This window comes from Annulohypoxylon maeteangense (assembly GCF_022496945.1).
Source record: "Annulohypoxylon maeteangense strain CBS 123835 unplaced genomic scaffold GGS22scaffold_15, whole genome shotgun sequence".
NCBI lineage: Eukaryota > Fungi > Ascomycota > Sordariomycetes > Xylariales > Hypoxylaceae > Annulohypoxylon > Annulohypoxylon maeteangense.
Genome location: NW_025953262.1, coordinates 14,891 through 38,060, shown reverse-complemented (window position 1 = coordinate 38,060; position 23,170 = coordinate 14,891). Strand labels below are relative to the sequence as shown.

Sequence of the window (23,170 nt, the reverse complement as noted above, 5' to 3'; positions counted from 1 at the left end):
AAAAGCAAAACTCCTTCCCGCCCGACCCCCCCCCCCGACGGATGCAGATGACTACCTATATAGGTATCCATATCGGCGCCATAAAAGCCACCAATATCCACACACACTTGGAGGAGGTATCGTCCCCTTCTAGTCGCACATTCCCCTCCCACATCTCTAACCCCCCGAGCGTAACAAGCAGTAGATAGCGATCGTAGCCGTTAACATACTAACATGAAGTCAACAAATATTCCCCAGGGCAAAAAACATACTTCCGAATCGCGACCATCCCTTATCCTTCCTATCATCCTGAGTTCCTCCAGCGTAGCTTCCGTCGGCCGCCACCGGTTCATATGCATGTAGACTCTCCACTCTCCCGTCCCGTGCGCAGCGATCGTGTCCCAGCTGCCGAACGAGTGACTCGACGCCACGAAGCACACCTGGAACGGCCAGTTCTCGTTGTGATCGCACCGCGCCGAGAATATAAACTCCTGCAGGTTGGGCAAGCGAGAACATCCCCGCGCCATCGCCGTGAGCAGGGTGTTCATCGCCGCGTCATTTGGGATTGATCGGGGAATGGGCCATTCGCCTCCTTGGCCGAAGAACGATTGAAAGTGTTTGTCGAGGTACTCCTGGGCTTCTTTATCCTCCTCCTCCGTCTGTCCGAAACCTGGTGGCAGCCGGTAATGATCGGTGGGCGAGCCTGGTGAGTCGGGGGTACTGGAACCGTCCTCTTGACGGAAGAGCCATGCTCCATCTGGGCCTTTCATTTTTACATTTACCGTCAAGTCCGATAAGTTTTTCCAACAATCCGCATCTCCGCCTAGGACGTCGGCGGGAGGGTCGAAAAACGAGGCGTGTATAGGGCCTTTAACAGTGACGCTAGTGCAGTTTCTTGTAAGATGTCGTAAGGCGCAGCTGACAGGGTCGTAATTCTCTGTGCCGATGAAATTAGGGATTTTTTGGGCGGTATGACCATTTGACGGATGGAATGAGCACGAGAAGCTCTTGGTGGACGCTGGCAGGGGTGTGGATCTGATAGCATCTACCAGACCGTCGCGATAGATTTGATCAAATCTGAAGTAACGACCCCAAGAACTCTTGTTAAACCATGTACGCCAATCAACGTGTATGACGTTCGTCATTTTGGCAGTAAGAAGCGATGCAATACGAGGATGCCAGATGCGATAACAGTTATTGATAGTGAAAGAGCGGACAGCCGGGAGGGACGGGAAATCTGCCGCGTCAGAAGTGAGGTCTATCATGGAGAATGAATAGGAGCGAACTAGGTCCCTGGGATTGTAGTAGGGGGGATCTGAAATACGAATATCGAAGTTGATTCTCGGTGGCATATGGTTATCTTGGTTGATGGTAGCTATGATATTAAATAGCTGTCTCATCGATCGCGTAATTACCATACTGTTGACTCTCCGGATGTTATCTTTCTCATACTCGATTGGAGGTGTTCTGATGTTGAATGGAACGTGAATTGTGACACGGAGAGTCTTCAGATAATCGCGACGCTCTGGAGTTAGAATTCGTTCAAATTCATCAAGTTCGGACGTGTAAGTTGTAAGGTCCAGGACACGAAAGGTTCGACGCTCTATGGCAGCCTGAAACCTGCGCGATATAGTAGCGATTGTTGGGTAGTTTAAAGGAAGGTCGCGATGTGCAACTGCTCCTCTGTTTTCCTCGCCTTGTCGTCTTTCAATAAACGAAACGATGAGGTCGTAGATTTCTGGAGGTAACCTGTCCATGGTGACATGTAGCTGGATCGAAGTTAGATGTTCTTTTTTCACTTTGCTTGCGAAATTTTAACCTGCCGTTATGGGGAAGGCTTCGTTAAATATTTGTATCGAAATCAATAATGTGCGAAGCCCATTCTGAGTGGCTTGATGCATGTGTAACACGTGCCAAAAAATCACATTGGTTAGAATGAATCTGTGGCTTCCAGGGGGTCTCCCCTAGAGAAAGCTACAAATAAAATACTTACATATATCAATAGGTACCTGTTATGAAAATCGAATACATACCATATATAGGTACTGAGTGCTTCCTACCTACCTCTTCCGACTAGCTATCCCTAAATATATATCAATAAAAGCCTATAACAGCGTAAGGTCCTGAAGCTTTGGTATAGGCAGCGAGGTCCTGAGATGTAAGTTACTTTCAACTTATGTTACTTTGAAGACTAGGTACTGATAGAGTCATGAAGATGACACTGAATTAGTAGAATCAACAAGAGATTTCAGGCGCTCGTCAGCCTCGTATTCTCTCAGTGCCGTCTCCTTCCATTCCGTCCAACACTGGTCGACTCCGAAAGCTTTGAGTATTGCTTCTGCCAACGGTAAGGCGTACGACCATTCAGTCTCCAAGGCCAATCCCCAAAAGAATCTTCTCGCCTTTTCATCGGTCATGCAACTAGCTAGTTCGGGATAACCCTTTCCCTCCAAGGCATCCGCCAATGCAATATCGTCCACACTCAGTGACACTTTACCATCGCACAACGAACCCATGTCGGCAGTAACAAGTGATGGCCCGAAGGCCTCACGCGGAGGTACGACACGTGCCATCTGCCAGTCAATGATGCCGGTGACGTTGAGGTTCTCGTCGACGAGTAAGTGGTCGCCTTTGTCGTCGACATGCTTCAAGAAGAATTTCTCCGGGGTTTGTGTTTCTGCGCTGGGTGGGACTAATTGCGCTGCGTTATCCTTTAGAAAGCGGTACGTTAAATACGCATCGACTGGATACTCGGTATAGAGTTGACCGTCAGCAATGAGTGCCAGGTACTGCTCAGCAAAGGCAGTATAATAGGCAATCGAACTATCAAACGGACCCTCCGGAGTGAGGACGACAAATCTGTCGCTCGCCACTGCCGACACTTCGATGTTGGATGACTGAAAGCATAGAGATCCAGCCTTGAAGAACGGGTGCTTAGACAATTCGGCTAGGATGTCCGCGAGGGCACTCCAGAGCTTGGCCTTCTCATCATTGGTGGCTTCGTCGCCACATACTCCATTGCCCGTCCATGGCTTTCCTGGTAGTTCTTCCATGAGAAGGAAGCTGACGCCGATCCCATGATCAGTTCCGAGACCACGTACGCCATACCCGAAAGCCCGAGGTGCGGGCACGGCAGTGTGTTCAAGAAACTTCAGTGTGGCGTACTCGCTGAGTATCAGGTACCCCGCTAATGAGTCTGGGAGGCCGACAGTGCAACTTGCAACTCGCGGAACCCTTAGGAGCCAGGAGGGAGAGCCGTCATGGAAGAGAATGCGGGCGTGGTAATTGGCGCTTCCCATGAGAGCGCCCGACCCAACTTTGGAAGAGTGCTCGATGCTGCAACTTCTGCCACCATTCAGCCTGGACGCAAGTTCGCATACTGCAGCGTCGTTGATCTGAGAGCGGAGACGATTGATCTCGGTGACAATCTGCGATACGTAGGTTGCATCATCTACGACCTATTCATCGGCTCTAAAATAAACTTAGGTGAAAGAAGGTAGAGCGTATCGGTTTCTCTTACCTCACCGCATTTGTGCAGGGAAGGGGATAGGTGAGTGAGGCACAGGTGAGTGTTACAATTGTCACATCCACCAACTGCCCTGACACTTGGCCGTTCACATTCCGGTATTGAGCAACTGAAAAATCTCGGCGTCATTATGCGTTGATATACCTAATACGCCAACGAGGTTACCGTGATGACTGCATTAGCTTGTGTGAGGAGAGAATTATTGAAAATACCTAGGTACGAAGTAGATTTTGCTTTTTTTGAAGCAGATAATCAGGAATATGAATAGGGGTAGGGGCTGGAGTGGGGTGGGGTAAAAACATGAGGAGCAAAAGCAAGGGAGTAAGACAAATCAGCCACCTCAGCTTGCATACTAGGTACGTACGTATAAGGGCTAGAAGAGGAGGAAGAAGAAAACGTTTATAGCTTCGAGATTTCGTAGATCTCATTTACAATTCTTTCCTTACAGCTCAGTTTCCGTCGTACTGTCCTATTTCACTATGGCCGAATTCACGTCTACACGCGAGGGCTTCCAGCGTGCTATGGAACTGTCCCTGAAAGGCAACCCCGAGGAAGCCAAAGCATATGCGGATTCTACATCGCTGCCAACATTCTACCAAATAATGAACGGCCATCGCCTAGATTATGATACATACGTCAAGGGTATCATTGAGTGGCGTGGTAAGGTCAACGATTTCAAGCCGGTCGTGTGAGTATCTTCTCTCTACCCATCATTCGCATATGTAGACTAGAGACTCGAAGTTGACGTATATCGTTCCTATAACTATAGGCACGAGTTTCTTCGAGACGGCGACCAGTTAGCGGCACGCATGACCGGATCGATCAAGATCAGCGGCACCGATACCAAATTCGAGAGTTTCATGTTCGGGAAGGTGGACAAGGCCACTGGAAAGATGGAATGGTTGATCGAACGGTCTGTCTGGGAACCCGTGGGCGGAGCCTGATCGTAGGGAGATATACATAATATCTGCACATTATAGTTACTCAGAGAGCTTGTATTGCAAACATGAGATGGCCATATCTCCAAGGAATGATCATTGATCATTGATGGTTAAGTGATATGTGCCTAAGTAATAGGGGTTTAGAATATCATGGTTGTATAAAATGAAAAGTAGTAGGTAATGGTAAAACTTCGGTGACAGCACATAATTAAAATACTTAATATCGGAGACCGATGAGCACTTGAAATTTGTTGACGACGGAAAGAACAACGGAAGAACCGGAACTCGCCGACCGGTCCCGGGTCTCGGAGGCGACGTCGAGGTCGAAGACCACGGGGTGAAGATATGACTTTCAATTGGCTGGGATTATTTATGAGAAAGAGGAGATGGAAAAGTAGCTGCGATGTAGAGTGGATCGATCACCCACTTTGTGGGGCTGACTTGCAGCCCATTCCCGAAAAAAACAAAACTACCATTCTGAGATGTACTTGTACTAGGGTCCGATCGGGGCATGTCAATCCGCCATGACCATAAGATCACGAAGGACTTGCTATAACTATGTATGAACGCGATTCTTCCGGCTTGCCTTTTCAAGGTTTCCAATAGTACGGCAGATATATTTCCGCTTAAAACCATTATCAATGATGCATCCTACAGTTGAGAGAGCTGGCGGCTTTACTAGATGAGTACCTACCTATGCACATACCAATTGATGTACATAAAAGTGTACTAGCATGTACATAGCGGGTGAAGGTAGTCACTTCCAGCCGGTCTTTTTCTTAGTACCCCACTATCGAATTGTACGTGAGCTGCTGTCTTGAACTGAAAAAAAGATCAGTGCTCCCAAAGCTTGCCTTTGTCAACCTGCGTTCAATATTCAGAAGCTTGCATAAAAAAAGTATCGACGGGGCTCAACAAGCTCGGTCCATTACGTATGAAATTTAACGCTTGTTTAATTCTACAGATGAACTCGGCCTTTCTATCCACATTCCTATAATTAGCCTCCGACTATACGATAAATTATAATCCGAAACCTCAATCATATGCCTATTACCTATTACCAAGGTATGCATTGGTCTGCAAGGTTACTAAGAGCTAGTACATTGTCGCTACATGGCTATTAGCTCCTCGGCGTTCGAGACCTATCCATGAACCTATGACAAGTTATCTACATACTAGGTACATACATCTATGGATACCTCCTTTGCACGGCCGTACGAGTTTGACGTCGTTTGAAGCACCGAAGCACTTGAAGCCGACTCATGAGAAAGTCTCTACGTCTCCATTTTTTCCCATGTAAGGTACCCTCCTAATCCCTCCAGTCCCTCCTATCGACCCTATCGACCCCTCCACGGGATTAAACATCGTCATATTAAAGAGTCTGGGGCACGTCCTCGTCACTTTTTTCCTGCGTCACATCCGTCTTTACCTGAACCTATCAGAAGCCTTTCTCTTTCTGCTACCTGCTAAGTAAAGCAGTTTCTAAGCCATTTCGTCGGGATCACCAGCCGCTTCATGCAGAGAACAGTATCTCGTTCCAACTCTTCCAACCCTTCACAACCCTATCTGACCCCCACTCACTTGCACGGCCGCCGTCATTGGATATCAGTACCAGTGCTTTGGGCTTTTGGCGCATCGTCTTACCAAACCACTCTAGTTGCCTGAAGATCCAGCTTTTAGTACCGACGCGCCGTTATACGACCGGTCAGATCGTTGTGAGCGTGACCTTACAGTTTACTACTTCCGTCACCACTCGTTGGTTTCTCCATCGTGAGAATTCGGGTTCTGTCTCGAAGAAGGTAGAATACCTACCTAATGTATGCTTGTTTGCTACCTTTATTAGAACCAACATCCTCGTCTTTTATCGAATTAGTCTAACTTAGACTTATTTATGCAGCATCCCGAGGTGGTGGCTAATATTCCGAAGTTACAAGTCGGGCGGGAATCCTGTTCAAGAGCTTGCTCCTTACCATAACGCCCCCCTCTCCTGGAATTGCCACATGCTCGAATGTTAATTGACTTAGTGCTACTTACCTCTAGCCTTCAACTTCCTTCTCCTGCTTGTCTCTCCTAGCAACTTTAAGTCCTCTCAGCAGAGAATTATATGACTCGAGAGACACATCTTTGAATGTTTAAGCCCCCCCGTCTCTTACGTCAACCCTCCCGTGCCGCCAGTACACACTTCCCCTAGTCTCCCCTGCTGCAACCCGCATTCCTACATTTAGTTACACACGGAAGACGGCCATCGAAATTACCTACTGTATCTACTGAGACACGCCTTCTCGGCCTGTCTTGAGGCCTCCGTCCGAGTAAACAGCCTCTACAGGCTGGTTGCGGGCGCCTCTGCCGCACCATGTAAGTCCCAGCCCGTTAGCCGCGGATTATCTTTCCCTCTTACCTGCTGTATCGGAATATCGCCTTTAGCATCGGTGAGGTCCACTAATACCTCTTCAGGAAGTTCGGCAAGCAAATCCAGAAGCGTCAGCTCGAAGTACCTGAATATGCCGCCAGCTTCGTAAACTACAAGGCGCTCAAAAAAGTATGTCGGCTGTTTTATCTTAGTCAATAGCATACCTGCCTATGTATGCTTTCCGTGGGGCTTTAAGGCGAGCCAGACCCGTGTGAAGCAGGGAAAAGGCTGAATTGTTACTCGTGCTATCTTAAATGAAACTTGTGTTGCTTGCAAAGTGGGATTGTATCACTAACATTAGCCAATAGCTCATCAAGAAGCTGTCTGCTACCCCGACACTGAGCGCTCAAAATGACCCTCACTTTACTCCCACGCCGGTAGACACCCAAGTTGCTCTACAGGCAAACAAAGCAAAGTTTTTCTTTCAGCTGGTAGGATTTACTCTTTTCTCGTAGAGAATTATGTGCCTATGAATGGCGCTTACAGTGCGTAGGAACGAGAGTTAGAGAAAGTCAACGCATTCTACCTCCAGAAAGAAGCAGAGGTATGCAAATATATCACTAAGTATTGATTTTGAGGCGTTGGTGCTGACACCAATCAAGCTCAAAATTCGACTCAAAACATTGTTAGATAAGAAAAGAGTACTACAATCTCGTCACAGCATCTCTAGACGCTCGGCCAAGTTCACTACTCTAGAAGAAGGGTTTCAACAATTTGCGAATGACCTGAACAAGCTTCAACAATTCGTCGAGATTAATGGGACAGCCTTCTCTAAGATCCTGAAGAAATGGGATAAAACATCTAAGTCTAAGACGAAGGAGCTGTACCTATCGCGTGCTGTGGAGGTACAACCATTTTTCAATGCCCCGGTCATTAGCGAACTCTCAGATCAGGCGACAACCAGTCTGCAAGAGCTTGGAGCTTGGGCAGACGGCGACCATGTCCCGTTTGAAGCTCGTTCGGAACATATGGTGAGTAGCCAACATCTGCTCGGAACAGATGAAGGCGACGCGGATAGTCTGTTGCTCGATACGGCAATTTCTGGCAACTTGGAATCACTGCGAGATCTACTCTCAAGGATGAGAGCTGGGTCTAGTTCGCCGTCCGGGATGGATGTTTCTTTGATGGAGAGAGTAACCCGCACGTTTCTCGCTGCTATCCACGAAGCACCGCAGGCTTCCCTTGAAGTCTTGTTAGAGACCGGACTCGTTGATATTCGATCCGAAGACGACATCAACGAGAGAAACTGCCTCCACCAAGCCACTATCTACGGAAACTCGTTTGTGTTAAATGTCGGCTTATCAGGAGGAGTTGAAGTTAATAGGACAGATGTTTATGGGCGGGTACCACTTCACTATGCGAGCATGCATGGACGATTGGATATGCTCGAACTTTTACTTCAAGGTAAAACTAACCTTGATCTCTCGCCGGATGACATGGTACTAAAGTTGACGCATAGCCGACCCGACGACAATCGACCTGATTGACCACGACAACTTCACTCCACTGATCCACGCGATTATTCACGGCCATCTCGCATGCGTCCAACGACTTCTTTTAACCACGTCGCGTTTAGATCCCGTGTCGGAAACCGACCACATACCACTTAATCTCGCCTGCGAGCATGGATCGCTTGATATAGTCAAACTACTTCTGGCACATGGGGCACAGATACTACCTGATGCTGAAGGGCTATACCCACAGCATCTCGTAGCACGTTCGGGTCAAACACCTCAACTACTTCGGTTGTTGCAGGAATATGGCGCCGATCTAGACCAAATCGATAAACTATATGGCTGGACACCACTAGTGCATGCGGCGAGCGAGGGGAATGTGCCTTGCTTGGAAGAGCTCTTGAATGTGGGCGTGGATCCTAATATCGTTGACGAGAAAGACCTGCCTGCTATGTATTATGCGGCGTGGGAGGGACATCTAGAATGCATTCAGAAGCTCACGCCATACCAACGGAGAAATATAGAGAACTCCCTCATGATGCAGACTACTGGTCCTCTCCTAGGTCCTCTCGGAAGTGGAAGCACACCAATTCCAATGTCGCTTGACGCCGACGCGATCCCGATCCTCGAACTTCCGCCACCGATAATACCATTACGACGTTATGGCCATAACTTCCTAGATACGAAGGCCGTCATCCAAATTAGCTTCCAGGAAGACGGCGACCATCCATTAGTATTCTTTCACGATAGCAAGTATCCTGCCGCACGATTAACTATTTCGTCTAAGTTATCAGACCTCATACCGAAGAATATCATGTTACCTTTCCAAGAAGATACCCGGTTGGTATCTTTCCAGGTCGACAATCTCGATACATTTACCCTCGACTTTGACGTGTTCCCCACCTATGGCGCAAAAATCATCGCAAAGACGGTTGCGCTTCCAAATACGTTCCGAGCTTCCTGGAGTAGCTCCGGAAAGTGTTGCCTTCCATTGTTCGACCCACGGCTCCGAGCGATTGGCCAAATATCATTTAATACTCAAGTAATTAAACCTTTCCAGGGCACTCCACTAGAGATTACGGACTTTGAGACATATTGGAAGGCCACGAGTCAGCTTGATCAAAATCCAACCATGTTTGTTACTGGCTCGAGTTTATCTGGCGAGTTTGTTCAGCTATACGTCCAGCATACGAGTGATGGCATACCTGTTATATGGCCGCAGTGGATGATTCAATGCGGCGGGATTGATGTATCGATCTCACGATTATCTTACGAACAATTTTCTACCGTCACGGCATCAAACCCAGGGCGAGCTCAACTTCCCTTGGTACCATCCCAGGGCCTTAGCAGTATTGCCGATGTTCATCGAGTACTTAACACAGCGGGAATATCTCTAGGAGAAGCGCTTTCACTACTTCCTAACTCGATGCATGTAGACCTCCAAATTATCTATCCATCGGAAGACGAGGAACGAAGGCTAGGGCTGGGCCCGACGGTGAACGTTAACAGTTTCGTGGACTCCATACTTACCATAGTATTTGATCACGCGAGAGAACAGAGGGCACAGACGATGTCGGCTCCTGATACTGTTAGATCAGTTGTCTTTAGCTCTTATAACCCTACGCTCTGCACGACTTTGAATTGGAAGCAACCGAACTTCCCCGTATTCCTCTGCAACGACCTTGGCCGCGAAGATGTCATGCTCTCGCCTAGCGTAATTCAGAGCAGCGGACGGAGGACGTTCTCGGTCAAGGAAACTGTAAGGATAGCGCAGAGCAACAATTTTATGGGGCTTGTTTGCTGCTCTCGACTATTGGTAAGTTCATTTTCGAAAAGAGGACAATTTCCAAGCATTTTAAAGAGTGTCGCTAATATGATATCGCGATTAGAACATGGTTCCAGCTCTCGTAGATGCGATAAAATCCCACGGGTTGGCATTAGTCGTCGATAAATCAGCCGAGCAAGCCACGGATCCATACCTGCATTCAGATCTATTCCCCATCCCCAAAGGCGTCGATGGGTTGTTGAAGGGTAACGGGGTCTTGAGATTTAACGAGTCTATAGAGGTATAGACAAAACGGCGGCCTAGAGTATTGGTTACAGCATCAGTTATGGAATCAGTTCCGAGGCTCTGTTCGTATGTGCATATGTTATACGGTACGGCTTGGCTTGCGGCTTATGGTATAGCTTAGACATAGCATTAATGGAATGATATGAATAAAAAAGTGAATCGTTATTCTTTTTATTGAGCACTTCCGTGCTATCGTATCGCGTTGCATAGAAGCAAGCTCCTATTATGCCCCCTTATACTCGTATCGCAGCGCGCTTAACTCCCTCTCCGGATCGACACTACCCATCACCATCTTCGCAACCAGCACAACCCCATACACAATCGCAGGTAGATTATTCAACCCGACATGTCCCCAATACCCCTGCGAAGCACCCGACCTCGAAAGCAAGCCTGTCAGGACCAACACCGCGCACAGCCCGACGTTCAGATACGGCAAGTACCGAGCCAGCGGCGAATCGCGATGTTCCTCCGCCCAAAACGGCGAATTCGCTATATCACCCCTACTACCATAATCATCATCATCGCGTTTCCTCCGTCCAGAATCCTTCCCCTCCTTACCTCCCCCAACCCACCCATCCAAAACCCCAATCCCCGTAACCCCCGGCCTCCGCACCCACAGCGTCCAAGCCGTACACGCCAAACTCGTCAGACTCAGCAACGCCGTCGAGCGATCTGTGCCGCCGTTCCGATCACTAGTAGATGAAGGGGACACTAAGGCGATTAGGTACGGGAGCGTGGACACGGCGGGGAGACAGAGGAGGAGGATGCGGAATTGTGCGTTTCGCAACTCGTTTTGCTGGGTTAGGGCCGCGATTAGGGTTTCTTGTTCTTGCTCGTCGAGGGTTTCGGGGAGGATGTCGGGGAGGGTGTCGGAGTCGGAGTCGGAGGGGTAGGCGAAGGTGCGGCGGAGGCGGGAGGTTGTGTTTTCCATGGTTGGTTTTTTTCGTGGGTTGGGATGGGTTGGTATGGTTATTTGGTTGAGTGGGGATGAAGTAAAAAGAGTAAGTGATGCGATGGTATTGATTAAGTTTGGGACAGCATGATGAATGTAGTAGGATGATGATGGCTCCTAGAGTAGATGGACGGACGAGCTGTTGCTTGGTGTTTGATTGCGATCAGGCTGATGTTGAGCTAAGGAAAACTAAATAATAGCCTTGTGATCCAGGTGGGTGGTGGAAATGACGTAATATGTAGGTACCTACCCAGTACTTATGATTGGGGCGAAAAAAAGAATACATATGTATGCTTCAACCCCAGGCTCAGCAAGCGGTCTACACACACGGCTTTCTAACTGAGCCATATAATTCCAACAGGTACTTGAAGAATTGTTACAATACATAATCTTCTTTAGATATATAAACCTTACTCAGGTAAAAAGTGGCCTAAACTTCGATCTGATCGTGACTCACTATTATAGCCTTAGGTACCTAACCTACAGGTATCATACCCCCTTAAAAATTGCATATTCCGACATCATGAACATATTCGACGTTATAGACAGAATATATTGAAGTAGAAGACTGAATACAATTTCATTTTCAGGGATACATTTCATCTTGAATTTTGCATTGTTGGATTCTTATACGCAAGCCTCAAGGAGTTGGAATTAAGTTTAACGGTAGCTAGTCAACTTCTTGCCGTGGTTAAGGCCAACAAGATGATGTTATAACGGACATGCTACTATCGAATCTATAGGCCATGGTGAATAGGGAGTATCGGATTCTGTATATAACTCCATGTTAATTCTATGCCTGAGCTTCATAAGAATCTTTCATTGTCCGCCATAGGTCATCTTTCCCGGAAGAGTAAGGGATGCCTGAGCAGATATGATGACTTTAAGGTCGGTGGCACAGTATAAGTGAATGGTAGCAAGAATGAAGCCCATTTTACTTACGAGACATCCCTTTCAAACAGGCCGAAACATGTTTCCAAGCCCACCATATTTGATACACGGCAAAAGTTGAGCGGCAATATATACAATTCCAATTGTTTATACAGCGATACCAATACACAGTATCTACGACGTCGTCGGGAACCCCCTAAAGTTCCCATTATTATCATATTTCGCCTCTGTCACCGCATTAGCCCTCATACTCCAACTTCCATCCATCCCAGCACCAACCCAAAAACACCGCGGAATAACTAGGAAAAAGACAAGCACTCACTGAAAAACGTATAACTCAACGTAACCTCATTAATCCCACGCATATTCAAATCATTCAACAGATCCGGGTCCAAGTAGAAGAACACCGGCATATCGACCGTCTCGCCCGCATTCAGCCTCTGTTCCTCGAAGCAGAAACACTGGATCTTGCTGAAATACGGAGCCACCTGGGCCGGTGTAACGCTGTACGTGGCTACGCCGATGATATCGGAGTCGCTCCTGTTCGTGGCCGTGTAGAAGGCGAGCGCGGTTTCGCCGGGGAGGACTCGTACTTCGCGCTGCTGCGGCACGAACTTCCACGGCAGGATGTCGGAGACGGAGGCGTTGAAGGTCACGCGGATGCGTCGCGCGTCGGTTACGGGGATCACGCGCGAGGCTGGGTCGAAGTCGCCGGAGCCGCCGTGGCTGGGCGCGCGGATCGGTTGGCCGCCCCAGCCTGTTGTTTGGCAGATCTGTTGAGGTTGGTTGTTAGTTACGTATACATCTTATAAGTCGTATATATGCGCAAAGCATGGTGTGTGTATGTAGATATGGGGAAACGAGGTAGGCCGTACCATCTTATACATGGGAACCGATCCGTACGAGAAAGCGACGGTACCGAGGATGATGCTGAGCGTGTAGTACCTATGATAGCCATTGAGCGACGAACTTGCGTAAGCGATGGGATTAATGAATAGAGTAGCCGTACATCGTCGACCGGTTTTTATATCTGTAATATTCCGCCATTCGTTCCATCGACGGGGCATCGGCTGTGTGAGTAGCTTGCGCTTTCTTCGCCCTTGCGCTATTCGTTACAGTCCTACGTGGGGGGGACAGTTTCGTTCGAGCCAGGGCCCTGCGACAAGAGGCGCATGCCCATTGTGACGTTGTGTTTGCTTGTAGCAGCCTCCATGAGGTATGGTAAAGACTATTCATTATGTCTTAAAAAATGATGTTCGCTGTTTGGAAGCTTTGTCGAGGTCATCATGCCATTTGTGGGGTCACATCGAAAAGCTCAAGGTCCCTGTGATTTTAGTGGACCCGGGAAGCTTACGGGGTCTAGCTAGTGATCTACCCCGCTATAAACCTGCACAATTAAGTCAGATAGGCGACTTTTATGCCACAATCATGAACCATGTAATTATTCATCCACTGCTAACAGGAGACTGAACAATCAATTAATTTAAAACGAATGATACTCAATAGATCTTTATAGAGCGGACCATAAGGCCGAATCTGCCAACCCGCCAATTCAATTAATGTATTAAAATGTATACAGTGTAATACAGTAGAATAACGTACAGTCTGAAAAGTATTGCACACGGTACCCCGAACCTTACAGTGGGTGTTAGCGTTATAGGGCGCTGGAAGGCCTGTAGCTTATAGGCTTTATAGCGCATTAACTCCTTGTAACTTATAGTTGGTTTTTTAGGTATGTAAAAAGCCCTAAAGCTAGCGCTAGAGTCTTCTAAGGTTATTATTAATATTTTAACCTTTTCGAAACGAATTAAGTCAATTGATTCATATGATTCAATTGATTTATCTAATTCAATCGATTAATTCGATTCAGTTGAGTGCGTAATAGGTAAGTAAATAAACATAGACGCGCAATAGTTCAAAACGAGGGGTATCACGTGATATACGCTAAGCCCTATTAGGTAGTACCTATAAAAAAGGCTATGCGCTATAACCCTTATAAGTTACAGGGCTTTCAGCGCCCTGTAGCGCTATGACCCCTGTAAGATTCAGGACACTGTGTGGAATATCTATTAAACTGTACGCTATTCTACTGTATTACACTGTATACATTTTAATACATTAATTGAATTGGCGGGTTGGCGGATTTGTTCTTATGGTCCGCCGTCCTTTATTCTCATTGATTGATATCCTTTGGTTTCTGTTGTGGCACTATTGTAGAGGGTGAAGTCACTAGGAGATGAGGTGGGAAAAGGGGAAGGGGAAAAGGAGGAGAGGGACGGAATCATCTAGAGAATTATGAGAACCCTAACAATATATGGAAGTTATGATATTATTGATTTCTACCTTAGGTATTGTACAACAGCCTTATTGTACAGCGATTTGAACAGACTATGAATGTTTATCGTTCAGTATCTTCTTGCTTGCACCATTGGCCTTTGGCAGCGTTTTCCTTCTATTTTTGCCGAATATCCATTCCAGAATATCTACGACGAAAACCTGGATGGCCATGATGATAAGCTTGACGACCAGGTCTGTGATGCCCAACTTGGGTTTCTTCCCTCGACTGTACGTCGAGTCCACGAATTCGAATGGTAGCTTTGCTCCGAGATGAGCGCTTGCCGCATGTATTCCACTACTAAACCCGTCTTCGTGAAACCCATATTTTGTCCAGGCGCCTGCATAACTGATTCCTCTCGTGTTCTGTATCTTAGGTAAAGCTTGTTGCGCTCTAATCGCATCGGGAGTGTATAGTGGATGTGAATATGAGTATCGACCTTGAATAGTCTCTGGTTTCGGTTCCTGGATGGGATTTAGTGTCACCAAGACGTCGCCGAAGCCTTCCTTCGGAATGTGTTGAAGGATGTTCATGTTATACGTCAATGAGACTTGATCAATGTCTTTACCCGTCCAAGGCGATGACACCGTGAGATAGTTCCAAGCAGACCATGACTTCTTGCGCTGTGGCATATGCGAGAGATCTGAATGGAGAATGCAAGTATTTTCAGAAGTTTTGAACGAGGACATGATTTTCTCCTCCTCAGGGGTAGCTGAAGGCTTGATAATCTGATAGGCCTGATCTCCATGAGTAGCCAATATGACGTGATCAAACACCTCTGTCTTCCCATTCTCTAGGTGTAACCGAACGCGCCCATTCTTTTCACTTGTAACGTGCTTGACAGCTGTCTTCAAAAACAGATGATTCGGTGGGAATCCACTCATCACCGCATCAATGTATGATTTTGCGCCGCCTTCCAGAGTAAGCCAATCTGGCCTAGCAGCAACTGTACTTAAGAGATGATGGTTCCACCTTTATGGTATAATTAGTAAATATACACCAACGAATTTGGCTGGCGACTTACATAAATCGAATGAGAGTTACGGCAGGAAATTCCAATGTACACTTATCAGGGCTCGTACTCCACACGGCGGCCGTCATGGGTATTAGGTAGTCATTGCGGAACGTCTCAGAATATCCTTCCCTATCCAAATATTGGCCAATGGTCTCCATAGGTGCAGCTCCCTTTGAGGCAGAGGAGTCGTCGCCATCGTCATCTTTGAGTAGGTCCAGAGCAAACTGGTTGAAGCGTATGATATCGAAGATTAGTCTCCACATCTTCAACGAGAAGATATTTCTCTTTTGGCTGAAAACGGAGTCTAGGTTTGTCCCTGCCCATTCAAACTTTCCCTGGTCCCGCGAAACACCGAAAGTCATCTGAGTGGGCACGGTGTTTACCTTAATATTTTTAAGGAAGTTGATGAAGTTTGCTAAATCTAGTTAGCAACTTGCGGGCGTATAGACTTGTACTAGGTAGTTTACGAACGGTATGTAGCCGTGTTGAGGACGATGAAGCCCGTATCGACCAAAGTGGTAAATTTGCCCTTTTTCCATTCTACCGTGTTGGTATGACCGCCCAGACGGTCACCCGCCTCGTAGAGATACACATCATGATGAGTGCGATTCAGAGCCCAGAGAGCACCGATTCCAGCAGAGCCACTCCCGACAATAGCTACCTTCTTCCTAGATACACGGTTAGTGGATGATGTCATGAGTCCCTATACAGTAAGAGACTATAAAGACTGAAGTTATAATAATGAAGGAGCCAGAATTTCATGAGATACTGTGAGTAGGAATGTGGAGATGGAGGAAGGCAATAGTATGTAGGTCAGTGATCGTAGGACTTTGGCGGTGGGAAGGGAGATAGCCTAGGAAGTGGTGGCGGGCTAACTATGTAGGTGTGCGTCACACGACATTGTCCATCTTCAATAGTTCAAGCATACCGGCCAATCCGTAACTGAAAATAGGCAGGCAGTGCTGAAATGTTGGAGATTGGAATGGAAGATGGAAGCTGGAAGCTTCAATGCTAGATAAGGTAAGTTCCGAGGTATGTAAAGGTGGAAGCTGCATCTGCCGCATATCACATTTACATCCATGGATAGTTGCTGCTCCTGTTAGGATACTTTATACTTACATATTCGGATCTATAACCTTGGCACTCGCATCTGCCTGAGCCATCTAGGACTTAATGTTTCTGACGGTCCAGATAGTTAAACGTAGTTAAAATAAACATTAGTTATGAGAAGAGACGACCAAGTTGATGTATAGATTCAAAACACTCAGATAGTTGTTAGGTTACATGCCTAAGGGCTGAAACAAGGATCCACTGCCACTGTAAATAGTCCGACTATTAACGCTTTGACTGTAGCCACAAGAGTCTATGACATTGATATCTTCACAGCTGACAGATTCGGACATGTCTCTGAGACTGAGACATAACATCACCGGCGACTCGCTTAATACTTCTGTGCAGGTAGATTTCAATTGACGAGGCTCTGCTATCCTTTCTTAGCACTGATAACAGAATAATCAATATTCTCACATAGTCTATCACTCATTACATAGTTGAGAATAACTCGCCTTCACTGAGAAGACGCATTTGCGAGAGCTAGCGAAGACTTTTTCTCGGGTTTCGCCGTTTCAATTGTCTTTTCTTTTCTCGACTAAAACTCCGAGGGAGGAATATCTATGAAAACATTTCGTCTAATCAGGGAATGTCGAGGCTCAACGGGATCGAATATTCAGAGGCGGAAGTCCGCAAAGACCACGTCTAATACCCAATTCTTAGAAGCTCCATTTTCGGTCTGCCCGGCTAATACAACTTCACGTCTGTAGAGAAAAAGAACGTAGAGCCTTAATTATCTGCGTCCGGGGGTTCAACTTTCATGGAGAAGAAAAGGAAAAGAAGAAATAAGACACGCACTGGCTCAGATTCATTAAATATTTTTTCTCTCTCGGATGAATTTCCCCACAAGAGGTGGCTGGTAATTGTGGCTAGTACCGCAATCGGTAAAACGGTGCCTACTGCTGTCCCCACTCTTAATCTTGGTCTGGACCGCATTGACGGATCTAGGAACTGGCAAGTTACGCAACACGCATGATCTCTCCTGCAACTTCGATATACCGTTCATGTAGTCATCTCTAACTCAGCCAACCACATTCCCGATTACCTATCCGAAGACCCTCTAAAATCTAGTAAGCAGGCGCTCGACTATCTTAATTCGACAACATCTACCACGGGTTCTCCTTTTCAACCGAGATACTCTCCGCGAGAGTTTCGACTATCCCAGCCACAGTCAACGAGTGAAAGAAAGGAGCAGCAATCATCACCATGGCCAACCCTCTCGACACCGACGCCGGCTCCGAGCTGTTCAGCAGCTACGAAGCCGAATTCAAGCTCGTCCAAGCCGACTTGACCCAAAAACTAGACCAGATCCCCGAGCTCAGCGGCGAGCCGCGCAAGGCCGCTATCAGCGCCGCCGAGCGAGCCCTCGAGGAAGCCGACGAACTGGTAACCCACCCTTCCCTCTCTCTCCATCTATCCACCCATCCAAAGCCCTCTGCCCGATCGATCCTAACCACCTAACTAACAACCCGCACCAGCTCGGCCAAATGCGTCTCGAAAAACAAAACATCCCCTCCTCCACACGCCCCAAAATAAACCAACGCTTCCGGAACTTCGAAACCGACGTCGACAGCTACAAGCGCAAGCTCAACTCCCTCGCCTCGGACCGGGCCGCCCTCTTCGGGAACCGGTACACCGACGACCCAACCCCGTCCGACGTGCAACTCGAGCAGCGGCAGCAGCTGCTCTCCGGCACCGACCGGCTAGACCGGAGCAGCCAGCGGCTGCGGTCCAGCCAAGCGTTAGCGAACGAGACGGAGGCGATTGGCGCGGGGACGTTGGCGGACCTGCATGCGCAGCGCGAGCGGATCTCGCATACGGGCCAGATCTTGTATGAGAGTGAGGGATACGTCGATCGTAGTGTGAAGACGCTGAGGGGTATGGCTCGTAGGTAATGACTCCCCCTTTTCCCCGGAAGAATATGCGGATATGCGCGTGTATCTGTGCGTGATGAGAGTGGAAGGCTAATGTTGGATAGGATGGCTACGAATCGGGTGATTACTATTGCTATTATTACAGTGCTGGTGATCCTGATCTTCGCTGTTATTTACAGCAAGTTCAGGTGAACAACACAACAAGAGAGAAGGGCGACAGACCGAAGAAGTTGGTCGGTCGTTGTATAGGGGAATGGAGGAGACGACGAGTGAATGTGGCATCTGTAAATTTTTTCAATCCTGCCAAGTGTAATGTCGAGAGAAGTTTGCAGTTACAAGAACGGCGTTTGGGGAGCGTTAAACAAGGGGACCATTGGGAAGATTCTCATTATCACGGTCGTTTCTCGTACATATTCCCTACCGTAGTCTTCAGAGGAGGCTACGTTCGGATTGGCTTTGACTTCACATTAATTAAGAACAAGGACGTTTGATGGTTGACGTATCATCTATTTTTCATTTCGTATCGGAGAACCCATGTTCACAACCCCGTGCCTATGTACGCCTCAAGTCACTAACCAGACAAGCAAAAACGAGATACTCGCAGCCATCTATGTATAGCAGCAGCTATGCCGTTAACGGGTATCAAACTCGGCTCGCACCGCTCATCTCCTACCGGGAGATTTCGGTTTACCGACCTTGCCTGAGAAAGCTGGGCCGTGTCTCTTCTCCTCCCCAAGCCCTCGTCTCCCAGATGCAATGCCTCCCCTGCCACTCCTTCCTCCGCGCATGCCGCCTCCGCGCGTACCACCACCTCGCATACCTCCGCCACGCATACCGCCGCCACGAGAAGGGCGTCCTCCGCGAGGGTTGAAGCCGCCTCTACCACCTCTGCTGATCTGAGACTTGATGTTGGAGACATCTTTCTCGTCGACATCCATCTCAACATCGTCATCATCGTTGTCCTTCCCTCGCTTATTAGAGAACTTTAGACGTCCGCCTCGTCCCCTATGTCCGACATCCTTGCTCTTAAGAGCCGCCACGTAAGCTCCGACTCCGCTCTCTTCTCCACCATGAGCTCCGCCGTGAGCAGGTGTATCGATGACCATAGCATCATCGTCGCCGTCATCTTCGCCCAATATCAACTTGCCGTCCATATCGGTCTTGGCTTTAGTCCTACCCGCCTTGCGCAATTTATCAGGTTTGGTGGAGGAGATGCTGGCTAGGGCCTTGCGATCCAACAAATCCAGAGGCTCGTCATCATCTTCCATAATGTACGTAGAGCCGCCCTTCTGCGACTTTCGCGACTTCCCAAGAACCTCGGCGTCAGAGTCGTCGGAACCGTCAGATTCTTCACTGCTATACAGCGCCTCATCGTATTCGCTCTCAAACCGACCTCGCCGCTTGCCATTCTGTTGTTCATCTTCGTTTCCTGCTTCCTTAGCAGCCTCCTTTCGTTTCTTACTACGCTCCTTGGTCTTTCGGATGTTGGTTATCAATTTTCGGTCCGCTTCGGGGCAGTTCCTATTGACAATATCGAAGCCAAAGCGGCGGACCATGCGTTCCAGAATATGCTTGACCTTGGCTCTGCAAAAGTGTCCCTTGTGCTCGTGGGCCCATACCATCAAGTTCGGAATCATAGTTGGTAGGCGTGGTAACATCAGATCTGTCGGCAAACTGATGACACATACCTTTACAAACCCTAGAACACTCCTGACAATCTCTCGGTTGTTAGATGTCAAGAATAAATCCATAGTCTGTACAAGGTCACTGAGCACCTCTTTGTTCAGTGTCTCGCGGAACTCATAGAGAATGCGAGTAAGGGCGGTGATGGAGGCAGATATCATGTGTGGCGTGCTACCCGCAAGTCCGGCGCTAACCATAGTGATGTATTCTTCTATGCTTGCAGATACGGATGGTGCATCCTTGGGCATATGAGGGATCTTGCTATTATCGATTGGCTTGCCCTTCGCTTCCGACAGCTTTTGCCCCATAAGAACAAGCAATTCGAAAGCCAAAGTTCTCGCTTTCTCATTTTGCTCTTTGCAACATATGACTACCTCAGATAGTACAGAAGGGATGAAGTGAAGCGACGTAACGGGGATGAACGGTACGAGCGCAGTAATTGCCGCCAATCGTTCTCTTCGGGCGGGGACTGAGACTTTTTCTGCGCTGGATAGCAATAGGTTTTGTAGTTCCGCATTTCGTTCTTCGAGCGCCACTTTGCCAATCTCGGACTCGGCAAGCCGTGGAATTAATTTGTAAGCTTTCTTCTGCAGCTGCGGGGCGTCATCCCTCACAATGACGAGTGCGGCAATGTTGAAAAGAGGACCAAAGCTCTGGCGAGGAAGGTAAATTGACATAGTAATGACCAAATCCATGAGTGTCTGGCTGGTAGAGGGTGTCTTCTCCTTTGACTTTTGGCCCTTTTCCTTTTTCTCATTTTCAATTTCGCTTAATGACGATGCCAACATGGTGCTGACACGGTCAAATGTCTCGACGAGTTCATTCTCAGGTGTGATGCTCAGATAGGCATTGATAGTCTGAAGTATAGGACCCCTGGACTGGGGAAGCGTTTGGCTGTAGACGTTGAAAAGGACTGCTAGGAGGTTGCCTGCAAATTTTCCAAGATAATCTAGATTCTTCTGAGCGTCCGTTTTTGAAACTCGGCTTTTGAGAACCAAACTCTCATCATCAAGCGCAACTACATCTTGATTCGATTCGACAAGGGTCTTGAGAGCTCGACAGACGTCAAGCCTGAGTTCAACTTGCTTATACAGCAAATTTGCAAGCATTTCAGCAAAGACTTGGTCAAATGCCACTGTCAAGTCTAAGGGTAGGTCGCAATAGCCTGGCAGGATAGACCAGGTTTGATGTACCAATGTCTCGTATATCTTGACTTCCATTGTTTTAGAGGCCTCTCCGTTGTCCAGAACCCGCTGAAACATAGCCTCGCTCAACGGAATGAGCTCGGTTCTGAAATGCTGGAGATTTGTGTTGCTGGTATAGTCTCTGAGGATTGGCAGCATCCAAGCTCTACCATATTCATCCTTGGTTGGCTTGACGAGGTTTAAAGGAAGAACACTAAGGACGGCTTCGGGACCCATTGCCCGAATCGCTTTGCCCAGAACTTCGTCTGCTTCCTTTTTGCCCATGAAAGAATCGTTTCCACGGAGTTCACCAACTGTTCGAATGACGTTCAACATCGTCGGATTAGCACGCCATTTCAATGAATCAAAAATAGCACCGATGACGTTGAATGTTTCCATCCAGGCTGCCTGGTATTGCACGCTGAGGAGACCCTCGGCAACTTGGGCTATCTGTTCGATCATTTTTTCATCATAGATAGAGGGTTCTACTATGACTTGATCGGGAACACAGTTCTCCATAAATGATATCAAACATTCCGATGCAGATATCCTTATATTGTGTGAAGAAGATTCCATAAAATGAGATATCATCCCGAACAACGCCGGAAGCTTGGAAAATGTCTCTTCAGGCTCAATCTGAGCGGAAACATCGTATCCTCGTGATAATATGGCGATCCAAGGTGGAAGTAATTGTGTGTCGTTAGAAGAGGGGCGCATCTCGGAGATAATTTCGAGGAGGCGCGGCAGCTTGGTAGATGCAACCTCATCGGCCATGCCCTCAAAAATCATCTCAAAAATCTCAAAAACAGCCATCGTCATGTGCTCATTCCCACTCTTCGCGATGTTAAGTAAAAGTTCGCATAATGCCTCGATATTCTTGCTGGGCCAGCCACCGCTTGCCACTGCGACTGTCTTGACAAGTTGCAAGGCATGTATAAGTGCAGGGTCGTGTTCCGCCGTGGATTTCTTCTGCTTTCTTGACAATGCTACCTTGTTTGCTATATCTGTCAAGCTTCTCATCGCCGTTTCGGCGCATAGGTCTGCCGCTGGGTGATCCAGAGACGGACTCGGAGGGGGGTTCTTGAGGACTTTTCGTAAGGCATCTTGCGCCCGCTTTCGTACTTTCGGCCTATGATCTAAAGCAAGATTCAGAAGACCTGCGACAGCCCGTCGCGGGCTTATTTCATTCGTCGGGAGTTTCCATGCTCCTGAATCTTGTGCGAGAAGTAGCGATTCCAAACAACCAATCGAAGGCTTCAACAACGGGGCTTCTGCATCTTTGAGCAGTAGAACAGGCGCTAGGAGCGTAAGAATTTGGGTGAATTTGGATCGAAGGAGGGGCTGTGGCGCAAACGGAGTAATTATGTCGAGGAGATAGACGACGGACGGTGTTAATTCTTTGTTAATCTTTCCGCTCTCGAGAGATTGATTCAGTAAAGCTAATAAAGCAGCGAAATATCCTGTCGCTGTTGGTTGAGTATTCTGTTCTTTCAGTGTTTCCTCAACCGCCTTGAGAATCACTCCAGTCTAATGCGAAATTCAAGGTTAGCAATTTGAAATTGGTCTATCCTTAATGCGCGAGGTTCACATACTTGTTGTTGGCTCTGGAGATTCGGCGACCGGATCTTTTCCAGCTTCTCTTCAAGAGTCGCCATTTTGAAAGCACAATCGATGATTGTTGAAATTGGTGAAGTTTCCGAAGTATATCGTTAAGGAATTTTGTAATTTTTCTGCTTATCGAATCC

The 23,170-nt window shown here is 47.7% G+C and overlaps 8 protein-coding genes across 8 annotated transcripts; 3 read left to right on the top strand and 5 right to left on the bottom strand.

Moving 5' to 3' along the window:
- Positions 1-33: 33 nt before the first annotated feature.
- On the bottom strand, positions 34-1,798 carry GGS22DRAFT_169308 (uncharacterized protein). Its single transcript, XM_047962303.1, has one exon. It carries the CDS (start codon positions 1,734-1,736, stop codon positions 201-203), a length of 1,536 nt encoding a protein of 511 aa, XP_047816239.1. The 5' UTR covers positions 1,737-1,798; the 3' UTR covers positions 34-200.
- Positions 1,799-2,024: 226 nt separating this feature from the next.
- Positions 2,025-3,860, bottom strand: GGS22DRAFT_169306 (uncharacterized protein). The gene is made up of 3 exons (XM_047962302.1): positions 3,500-3,860; positions 2,195-3,437; positions 2,025-2,137 (listed from the first exon to the last, which is right to left on the bottom strand). Exons 1-3 carry the CDS (start codon positions 3,632-3,634, stop codon positions 2,085-2,087), a joined length of 1,431 nt encoding a protein of 476 aa, XP_047816238.1. The 5' UTR covers positions 3,635-3,860; the 3' UTR covers positions 2,025-2,084.
- GGS22DRAFT_169303 (uncharacterized protein) lies at positions 3,861-4,775 on the top strand. The gene is made up of 2 exons (XM_047962301.1): positions 3,861-4,193; positions 4,275-4,775. The coding sequence occupies exons 1-2, from the start codon at positions 3,985-3,987 to the stop codon at positions 4,447-4,449; spliced, it is 384 nt and encodes a 127-aa protein (XP_047816237.1). The 5' UTR covers positions 3,861-3,984; the 3' UTR covers positions 4,450-4,775.
- Positions 4,776-6,103: 1,328 nt separating this feature from the next.
- On the top strand, positions 6,104-10,546 carry GGS22DRAFT_169290 (SPX domain-containing protein). The gene is made up of 8 exons (XM_047962300.1): positions 6,104-6,801; positions 6,901-6,985; positions 7,165-7,287; positions 7,350-7,400; positions 7,459-8,260; positions 8,316-10,126; positions 10,200-10,447; positions 10,503-10,546. Coding segments are annotated over exons 1-7 (3,057 nt in total). The 5' UTR covers positions 6,104-6,799; the 3' UTR covers positions 10,383-10,447; positions 10,503-10,546.
- Positions 10,529-11,510, bottom strand: GGS22DRAFT_169289 (uncharacterized protein). The gene has a single exon (XM_047962299.1). The coding sequence runs from the start codon at positions 11,310-11,312 to the stop codon at positions 10,605-10,607; it is 708 nt and encodes a 235-aa protein (XP_047816235.1). The 5' UTR covers positions 11,313-11,510; the 3' UTR covers positions 10,529-10,604.
- An 888-nt stretch (positions 11,511-12,398) lies between these two features.
- Positions 12,399-16,271, bottom strand: GGS22DRAFT_181008 (amine oxidase; the record flags this gene model as incomplete). The annotated part of the gene is made up of 9 exons (XM_047963828.1): positions 12,399-12,451; positions 12,547-12,997; positions 13,100-13,169; positions 13,234-13,420; positions 13,600-13,603; position 14,323; positions 14,614-15,531; positions 15,584-15,989; positions 16,046-16,271. 9 exons carry the CDS (start codon positions 16,269-16,271, stop codon positions 12,399-12,401), a joined length of 2,316 nt encoding a protein of 771 aa, XP_047816234.1.
- A 1,184-nt stretch (positions 16,272-17,455) lies between these two features.
- GGS22DRAFT_169281 (V-snare-domain-containing protein) lies at positions 17,456-19,053 on the top strand. Its single transcript, XM_047962298.1, has 3 exons — positions 17,456-18,070; positions 18,163-18,575; positions 18,663-19,053. Exons 1-3 carry the CDS (start codon positions 17,891-17,893, stop codon positions 18,748-18,750), a joined length of 681 nt encoding a protein of 226 aa, XP_047816233.1. The 5' UTR covers positions 17,456-17,890; the 3' UTR covers positions 18,751-19,053.
- GGS22DRAFT_43440 (NUC173-domain-containing protein) lies at positions 19,031-23,103 on the bottom strand. Its single transcript, XM_047967080.1, has 2 exons — positions 23,018-23,103; positions 19,031-22,952 (listed from the first exon to the last, which is right to left on the bottom strand). Exons 1-2 carry the CDS (start codon positions 23,078-23,080, stop codon positions 19,221-19,223), a joined length of 3,795 nt encoding a protein of 1,264 aa, XP_047816232.1. The 5' UTR covers positions 23,081-23,103; the 3' UTR covers positions 19,031-19,220.
- Positions 23,104-23,170: the final 67 nt, after the last annotated feature.